This window comes from Cebus imitator, unplaced genomic scaffold (assembly GCF_001604975.1).
Source record: "Cebus imitator isolate Cc_AM_T3 unplaced genomic scaffold, Cebus_imitator-1.0 Scaffold214, whole genome shotgun sequence".
Taxonomy (NCBI): domain Eukaryota; kingdom Metazoa; phylum Chordata; class Mammalia; order Primates; family Cebidae; genus Cebus; species Cebus imitator.
In genome coordinates, this window is record NW_016107529.1 from 736,197 (window position 1) to 746,452 (window position 10,256).

Consider the following 10,256-nt stretch of genomic DNA (forward strand, 5'->3'; position numbering starts at 1 on the left):
TTTTTTTGAGACAGAGTCTTGCTCTGTGCAATGGCACAATCTCAGCTCACTGCAACCTCTGCCTTCTGGATTCAAGCAATTCTCCTGCCTCAGCCACCTGAGTAGCTGGGACTACAGGTGCCTGCCACCACACCCAGCTAATTTTCGTATTTTTAGTAGAGATGGGGTTTCACCATGTTGGCCAGGCTGGTCTTGAATTCCTGACCTCAGGCGATCCACCCACCTCGGCCTCCCAAAATGCTGGCATTACAGCCATGAGCCACCGTGCCTAGCCCAAAGAGTTTCTTAATTTGAGCTTCAGGATTTTATATCTTGAAATCATTTTAAATTTTTCTGTGCTTACACATAGTGTGCATTTCCATGAGGAAGAATTCATTGGTTTTTATCAGTTAATCAAGGGAATTTGTAACTCCAGAAATGTTTAAGAATCTGAGGAGAGAGGAAGAAATGTAGTCTTTAGCTCTGTTAATAGGTGTGCAATCTTAACATTCTAAGTGAGCATTATTGTCTCACCTCCACAACTTTCTGATGCACATATTGCTTTCTTTGCCCTTCATTACTTCTCTCCACACTTCTGCCTACCACCTTCACTGGGCTAACTCCTTCTCATCACTCATGACTCAAATAATTTATCCCTTATTCTAATCTAAGACACCTTCCTGAACTACTACCACATCCTGCAGGCTTTCAGGGAACCATTCTCTGGCCTCAGAATTCTGTTGCCTAAATGATAATTTTCTAGCTCTATTTCTCCTCCACTAAAATAGGAGCTCCTTGAAGGCAATGACTTTTTCTAATACAGCTCTAAATTTCTAGAGTTTAGCACAATGCTTGGTACACAGAAGGTATTTAATATAGTTTAGAATGAACAAGTAGTTTTAAAAATAAATAAAAATCCTGGGAAACAGAGTGAGATCCTGCTCTACAAAATATTTAAAAACTAGTTGGGTGTGGTGGCATGTGCCTGTAGCTCCAGTCAGTTGGGAGGCTGAGATGAGGCAACCACTTGAGCTGGGAAATCAAGGCTGCAGTGAGCCATGATCATGCCACTGCATTCCAGCCTGGATGAAAGTGTAAGACCCTGTCTCAAAACATAAACAAATATACCCAAAGCAAACCTAAGCAAAAAATCAAAAAAACAAAGCCAGAGGTATCACATTACCTGACTTCAAACTATACTATAATGCTACAGTAACTAAAACAGCATGATACCAGTACAAAAACAGACACACAGACCCATGGAACACAACAGAGGAACCAGGAATAAAGCTGCACACCTACAACTATCTGATCTTTGACAAAATAGACAAAAACAAGCAATAGGTAAATGACTCCCTATTCAATAAACAGTGCTGGGATAACTGGCTAGTCATATGCAGAAGATTGAAACTGGACCACCTTCCTTTCACCATATACAAGAATCAAAGCAAGATGGATTAAAGACTTAAATGTAAAACCTAAAACTATAAAAACCATAAACAAAAACCTAGGAAATACCATTCTGGAACTAGGCCCTGACAGAGATTTGATGATGAACACATGAAAAGCAATTGCAACAAAAACAAAAATTGACAAGTGTGACCTAATTAAACTAAAGAGCTTCTGCACAGCCAAAGAAACTATCAACAGAGTAACCAGACAACCTACAGAATGTGAGAAAATTTTTGCAAACTATGCATTTGACTAAGGTCTAATATCCAGAATCTAAAAGGAACTTAAATAAATTAACAGGCTAGGCACAGTGGCTCACACCTGTAATCCTAGCACTTTGGGAGGCCAAGGTGGGCAGATCACCTAATGTCAGGAGTTCCAGACCAGAATGGCCAACATGGCAAAACCCTATCTCTACTAAAAAATACAAAAATTAGCCAGGTATGGTGGTGCATGCCTGTAATCCCAGCTATTCATAAGGCTGAGGCAGGATAATCCATCTTGGGCAACAGAGTGAGACTTTGTCTCAAAAAATATGATAAATAAATATAAAAATAATGGGCTGGGCATGGTGGCTCATGCCTGTAATCCCAGCACTTTGGGAGGCCAAGGTGGGTGGATCACAAGGCCAGGAGTTCTACACCAACCTGGCCAACATGATGAAACCCTGTCTCTACTAAAGATACCAAAAATTAGCCAGGCCTGGTGGTGCGTGCCTATAATCCCAGCTACTCGGGAGGCTGAGGCAGGAGATCACTTGAATCCAGGAGGCAGAGGTTGCAGTGAGCCAAGATCATGCCATTGCACTCCAGCCTAGGCAACAGGGCAAGACTCTGTCTAAAAATAATAATAATAAATAATAATCAGGCAAAGAAGATGAACAGACACGTCTCAGAAGACATACATGCGGCCAAAAAAGTATATGAAAAAATGCTCAACATACACATACATGTGGCCATATGATAAATGCTCAACATCACTAGTCATTGGAGAAATGCAAATCAAAACCACAATGAAATACCATTTCATACCAGTCAGAATGGCTATTACTAAAAATCAAAAAACAACAGATGCTGGTAAGGCTGCAGAGAAAGGGGAACACATACACATTGCTAATATGAATATAAATTAGTTCAGCTACTGTAGAAAGCGCTTTGGAGATATCTCAAAGAACTGATAACAGAACTACCATTTGATCCAGTAGTCCCACTACTGAGTATATAACCAAAGGAATATAAATTGTTCTACCGTAAAGACACATGCACACATATGTTCATCGCCACACTATTCACAATAGCAAAGACATGAAATCAACCCAAAGCCCATCAACAGTGGACAGGAAAAAAATGTGCTATATCACAGAATACTGCACATAAAAAAGAAAGCCATAAAAAGAAACAAGTCCTTTGCAACAACATGGGTGGAACTGGAAGCCATTATACTAAGGATATTAACACAGGAACAGAAAACCAAGTACCGCATATTCTCACTTATAAACGGAAGCTAACCACTAACTACACATGGAGACAAAGAAGGGAACAATAGACACTGAGATGTGCTTGAGGGTGGAGGGTGGCAGGAAGTTGAGGATTGAAAAACCACCTGTTGGATACTATGCTTATTACCTGGGTGATGAAATAACCTGTACACCAAACCCCAACAACATGCAATTTATCCATATAACAAACCTGTGCATGTACCTGCGAACCTAAAATAGAAGTTGAAAAGGAAAAAAGTAAAAATACATACATACATACATAAAATAACACAGCCCATACATACTAATTTCTTCCACAAAGCCACCACACAGAGATTCATCTACTACTCCAGAAAGATAGACAAGCAAACTGGCCAGGTGTGGTGGCTCATGCCTGTAATCCCAGCACTTTGGGAGGCCAAGGCGGGGAGATCACCTGAGGTTAGGAGTTCAAGACCAGCCCGACTAAAATGGAGAAACTCTGTCTCTACTAAAAAAACAAAATTAGCCGGGCATGGTGGTGCATGCCTGTAATCCCAGCTACTTGGGAGGCTGAGGCAGGAGAACTGCTTGAACCCAGGAGGCAGAGGTTGCAGTGAGCAGAGATCGCGCCATTGCTCTCCGGCCTCGGCAACAAGAGTGAAATTGTGTCTCAGAAAAAACAAAGAAAGAAAAGAAAAGAAAGACAAGCAAACTATAATTATTGGCAGGTTGCTTTTGATGTTCCCTTCCCCAAGTCTCAGAGATTTATTTCCATAAGATTGTTCAAAATATTTATTTAGGAATTTACAATCTTATATAAAAGTTTGCAATCCTAAAATAAAATTTCAGAAGTCCTTTTGTGTTTCTTTGTTTTGTTTTCTTCAGTTGACATGAAAGTACATTTTTTTCCAAGTCTGTTTAGAGACTCAAAAGTACACAACCAATGATTCTCAAATATATATGACAAATAACAAACATTCTCCTTTGGAGTTTAGAAAAAGAGAAATTTCTTTTATGGATCCCATTAAATAAATGAGGAATATAAAAAGTAAAGATTAGCATATTCTCATATGGTGAAACTTATCAATGCATTACTGCAAGCTTTTAAAGTTGCAATAATTTTTATAATCAGAAACATCAAATTCATCTAAGAATAAAATTTTTCCTTAAATCCATATTAAAATTAATGCCTATTCCATTGCTGAAATTTAACAATTAATAAAAATACTCTAAACTCACATAAAACTGTGCTGTTCTTAAATGACTCAAAGGCAAAGCTGTGATTTTGTTTAGAATATATATGCAAAATATTCACATCCTTTCACCTTCTTAATATATACAGATCTTTAGTATCTTTCATTGAAAGTGACACTGAGCCACGATGCTGAAACTGAAGCAAATTACAACATTCATAGATCTCAGAAATATAGGTATTATCAAAGATCCTTAGAAGAAACAAGCACATAAACTTTCTGTCAAAAAATAGTGTTTTCTGTACCAACACTGAGATCTTAATAAAGTTATAGCTCACTTATAATATAGAAAATCTAAAAGTGACGAATATATTTTAAACTTTTGAAAATATTTCCAAAAATGAATAAAATTATGTAAGTCCACATTCCCTTTTCCATAATTCTAAAATCACCAAATATCTAACTTTGGCACCAAAACTAATTTGATAGCAAAACTCGACCCAAATTTATGTGACTCCATTTATAATTTTTATTCACTTACTGTGAATGTGATTTTTTTTTTCTTTTTTTTTTGAGATGTAGTCTGGCTCTGCCGCCAGGTTGAAGTGCAGTGGCATGATCTTGTCTCATTGCAACCTCCACCTCCCAGGTTCAAGCAATTCTCCTGCCTCAGCCTCCCAAGTAGCTGGGACTACAGGCACGTGCCACAACGCCTGGCTAATTTTTGTATTTTTAGTAAAGACAGGGTTTCACTATGTTGGCCAGGATGGTCTCCATCTCTTGACTTCATGATCCATCTGCCTCCGCCTCCCAAAGTGCTGCAATTACCGGTGAATGTGATATTGGTGTGCTTGATCACATGGTACTATTTCATATCCCATTGGGGGTATTAGGTAATTGACAGTACATATGCAGTATTGCCTTTCCATAATAAAAAGAAATCTGAGTTCTGAAATATATTTGCATCCAAACCTGCCAGATAAGGGACTGCAGATCTGGATTTCCTCTTCTTTTAAAGGTGATTTTCTACTATGCCTTTAAGAAAAATATATTGGCCAGGCACAGTGGCTCACGCCTGTAATCCCAGCACTTTGGGAGGCCGAGGCAGGTGGATCATGAGGTCAAGAGATCGAGACCATGCTGATCAACATGGTGAAACCTCGTCTCTACTAAAAATACAAAAAAAATTAGTTGGGCATGGTGGTGCACGCCTGTAATCCCAGCTACTCAGGAGGCTGAGGCAGGAGAATTGCTTGAATCCAGGAGGTGGAGGTTGTGGTGAGCTGAGATCTTGCCATTGCACTCCAACCTGGGTAACAAGAGCGAAACTCTGTCTCAAAAAAAAAAAAGAAAAAAAGAAAAATATATTATCTTTCTCTCTCTCTCTCTCTCTCTCTCTCTCTCTCTCTCACACACACACACACACACCAATTAAGATATAATTTCTTTGTGAGTGTAAGACATTGTATACTTTCCATACCTTTTCTCTAATTCTCACCAAAAAAGTAGCTGTTATTATTCCCAGTTAAAAAATACAAAAACTAAAACAAAAAAGGCTTAACTATTACTTTGCCCAACCACTAACACAAGCTATCAAATAATATTCTCATTTCTAAGGTTTTTAAATTTTCAACATTCTGCCCATAATTGGTTTCAGATTCATGCAGAACTGCTTTTTAAAGTAGACCCATTTATTTCACAGAGAGTGACCAAGGTACAGTTCATTTTAACAGACTGCATCATTTTTTAAAAAAATCTGTCTATACAGACCTCCACAAAAGAACCTGACAAAATAGAAAAACAAATTATTTTACCAGCTAATTAAAACAAAAGCTTTTTATGATAGCTGAAACAGAGGAAGATGAAGCTAAGAAAAAGAAGCAGGTGCAATATAGCATGAGACTAATACTCCTACATTTAATTAACTGGAAGTTTTTCTTTCTTATTAGTATTGATAATCAAATTTATAGGGAAAAAGAAAAGTCCTGACAATTGTGTCCCCATTTCAATGCACAAGATTTAAAAGAAGAAACTTCCTTTTGTAAATCTGACCTTCTTACAGAGCTATGTACATGTTCTTGTAAGAAGCTTGAATATAGGAAATTTCAAATGTATTGCATATACTTTACATATAAAAGCATGCTTAAGATATCTTAAGTATCCATTCATTCCTCCAAGAAATCCTCAAAATCTACCTCATATAGAGACCAGTCCCATGATACACAGTTCAGGTAACAATTCTACATTCTCTAAAACTTAACGTCTGCCTTTCTTCTGATAGCAAAGCAGTGAAAAACCAATGAAGAAAAAATAGAATTTCTTATATGTTTACACAGTTGCTTTTATATGTAAAGTATATGTAATAAATTTGAATTTTTTTTATATTCAAGCTTCAAGTGAACTAAGGACATAACATTTATTGGACACTTCAAGTATATTATTTCTAATATTCACAATTATCCTGCAAATATCATCCCAATTTTATAAATGAGGAAACTGAAGATTAGTAAACTTGAGTCCAAGGTTCATATCTAATAAGTCACAGAAGTAGGGTTTATACAAGCATCTAAGCACAGTTCCTTCCATTTCACCTTGCTAGAATATACTTAGCTTAGAATATTTCCTGTAAGGCAGGAATTTTCATCATGGCTATGATTTCTTCAGAATGTGGTATGTTGTAACACAAACAGAAAGCCAAATCATGAATCTGGATAATAAATTGTCAAAAAAAACTAATCTTCTACTAATTATTTGCAGATCTTAATCAAGTTGTCAACTTCTCTGTGCTAAAACTTCTCCACATATAAAATATAGGGAATAACTTAGAGAGTTGGTATGAGACTGAAGTAAAATGTATAAAGCACTTAGTACAATGTGTGATACAAAATAAACACTTCATAAATGTTAGCTATTTCAAGTGAGATGAGAAATTACCAGATGGCCATATTTTGTACCAAGTGACTCCAGCCAGCAATAGCTGGATACCTAACCCAAAAACAGTCAATCCTGACACTGGACTATGATTTAGTGGTAAAAGATGATGAGAGTCAGTAAAACTTCTCTCTCTTGGAAATTTGAATTAAAGAGACTGAGGCATTTATTTGCCTAAATGGCCTAGCTTTTCACCATCATCCATTTCCTACCATCAATGTTATCAATGACCTCTCTGTTGCTAAATCCAGTTTTTTAGCCTTCATTTTGCATTGCTTGACAGCATTCAGTCTATTGAGTATTCCATTTATCTTGAAACATTCCTTTGGTTGTACTCTGATCTCTTCAGTCTCTTTGAAAGGCACTGAAATATTGCAGCTACTAAATACTTCATCCCAGGCCTCTTCTCCCTCTAGGCAATTTCATCCACACCCATGGCTTAAGTAATTATTTCTATGTCAAAATAATTATCTCTATGCCAGTTTAGACTTTTCTTGTAAATTCAACTGCCTTGTCAATCTCTCTGCTTATTTGGATGTCCTAAAGATAACTCAGTCTCCATACATTTAAAACCAAATTCATGATCTTTTCTCTCACACCTAGCCAAGGCCCCTTCCAATGCTCCCTAACCCAGTAAAGGCACCACTAACTATCCAGTTGCACAATTAGAACATGAGACGTCTTTGATACTTCCTTCTCCATCAACCTCATATTTCACTAAGTCCTATTAATTTTATCTCCTAAGTATTTCTCAATTCCTTCTCTCCATATCCTCAGCTACCTTCTAAGGTCTCTCTATATGCACTCTTGTATCCTCTGTACTCTCCACATTGTAGCCAGAGTTACTTTTTAATTATTCTAATCATGGCATGCTCCCATTTAAAAGCCTTCAGTGGCTTCCCATTATTCTTAGGATTTCTGGCCCAAATTCATATCATAGTTTACAAAGTACTGGAAGATGTGGCTTCAGCCTACCTCTTCTCTCTTCCCATTGCCCCACATGTACCCACATTTCTCTCCTTTCAGTTCCTTAAACACAGCATATCAGTTTCCACCTGTCTTGGGGTCTTTGCACATGGTTTTTCTGCTGTCTGGATCTCTCTTTGCCCTCTTCTTCAATTATCCAAACTCTATCATATCTCAGCAAAAATATCACTTCTAGACAATATCAGTAATTCAGTTATTCATTTAAGAAATATTTATTGAGAACATACTATACTTAGAACAATTCTAGACATGTGGTGTTGATAAAACAATGCCCTTGTAGAGCTTACATTGTAGTGGAAGGAGACAGGTAATATGCAAAAAAGTTAGTAAATTAAGTAATATGTTCAAAGGCAATAAATGCTAAGAGAAAAAAGAGAAAAGAAGAACAAGGAAAGCTAATACAAAGCAGGGAATTTCCAGTGCCTAATTTATTGCCTGGCATATAGCTAACACTCAATAAATATTTGCTGAGTGGATGAATGAATAAAGGAATGAGCATGTTCAAGTTATGAGGGAGCTAAAACTACAAGTAGAGGAGCTACTCAGTAAAACAGAGATGCCACGAAAGAAAGGTAAATAATGAGGTCTTGAGAGTTATTGGTTCCTTGAACCATTTCTGATGGTGTCATAGTTTTCAGTTCCAGTTTCTGGGGTGTGTATATGCTATAAACACACACACACACACACACACACACACACACACACACACACCTCAGGACTGAAATAATTCAAGTGGATTCTCTTGTAATGACAATACCTGATCAGGACACATATACAAGGTTATGTATACCACTGCCACCACCCATCACACACATACCCCCAAATCACTGCTTTTCCACCCACACACCCATATAATCCCATGACATCCAGTTCTTCAGTGGTCTGCCTCATTTAGAGGCAACTCCCTCCCGTATACTCAAAACTGTAAAAACCTTTGCTTTCTTCTATGACCCTGTAAGGCACCTAAAGCCAGTATGTCACAAAGCCCAGCCATATGCACAAGGGGTCCCCTCAGGAATACGATTTTGGGTCTCCCTTCCTGTCAGTCTCCCTGTCCCTTAAAGACTATCTTCCACCCACAGAACTGTGGACATGTACTCCTTTGTGATTCTGAATGACCTTCAAGATCACTGATCCCACATACACTCACACTCAGGCTTCAGCCTCCTTTAGTAGGCACCTAAAGGACTGGGGCTCTGAGTGTCCCCTCAAGGCCTCTTGTCTTTTTAAGGACTCATACAAGATTATTTACATAAATTTCTCTGTGACCAGGGGTGACCCTGAGGACACTGCACATCCCCAAACACAAATACTCTAACTCCCCCTTCCATGGCACTGTCTGATATTAAAGTAACACACCTTCCACGTATAGCTCCCTTTTTAGAGCCAGAGCCTCCTACTCCCACCCCCAGCCCAAATCATGCCCCTTTTAGGGATCTCTCCCATGCTCCCACAGAGCTGTGTACACCCTTTCCATGACACAGCCTAGCCCTAGGATTAGCCTTCACCACAGGTGATCCCAAGATTAGGGTCCTGGGTCTTCCCTCGGGTCCCAGCCCCTACCAGGCCCATGCTCCCTCAGAAGTCTGCACACTCCCTCACACTCCCGTCCACCACCTGGACTTCAAGGTCCCTGACCGCCATTCAGAGGGGTACACGCCTCCCTTGACCCCTGACCCTGAGGTCATAACCCACCGCGCATATATACAGGGGCGCCTCTTCAGGAGTAGGGCCATGCCAGAGTCCCCTATCCCTTGAGGCCCAGGACAGCCTGACCGCCTCAGCCTTCCCCAGATCAACCGCCCCCACAGACCTGCCTCAGGCGCCGTCTGGCTTCGCTCCGCCATTTTTGTTGTCCCTCAGTCTCGGAGCCCACGTGAAAACAGCGGGGCAGTAGGGAGCGGGTGGTGGGATCAGCCGGCTGACAGGAGCTCCCTCAGGAAGACGCGGCACGACGGTTGCCAGGGCAACGGGCGGCCGGCGCGCGGGCCGCCTGCGCGCGGCCGAGGGCGAGAGGGACGCCTGGGAGGAGCGTGCGTCTGAGGCCCCGCCCCCGCGGTGCCAGCTGGGTCGGGAGCCGGGACCCTGGCTCCGCGACGCTGCTCTCCCACAACGGAGCCACGGCATCCTGGCAAATAAGCAGGCTCTGCCACCCCTAGAGCGCAGGGGCCAGGTCTGTAGGGATGGCGCTTTCCTGCCTGGGTCCTCGTACTGATCGCCCAGGCTAGCTAACCTGGCTTTTCTGTGGTTGATGC

At 40.1% G+C, this 10,256-nt stretch overlaps 1 protein-coding gene across 1 annotated transcript in view; it reads right to left on the reverse strand.

The window, feature by feature from the left end:
• Positions 1–9,999, reverse strand: part of AGBL4 (ATP/GTP binding protein like 4) — a 313,176-nt gene extending 303,177 nt beyond the window's left edge. The window contains exon 1 of the mRNA XM_037745795.1: positions 9,815–9,999. Coding sequence (XP_037601723.1) covers positions 9,815–9,848 — 34 coding nt within the window. The 5' untranslated portion in view covers positions 9,849–9,999. The remainder of the gene's footprint in view (positions 1–9,814) is intronic.
• Between the last annotated feature and the right edge of the window lie 257 nt (positions 10,000–10,256).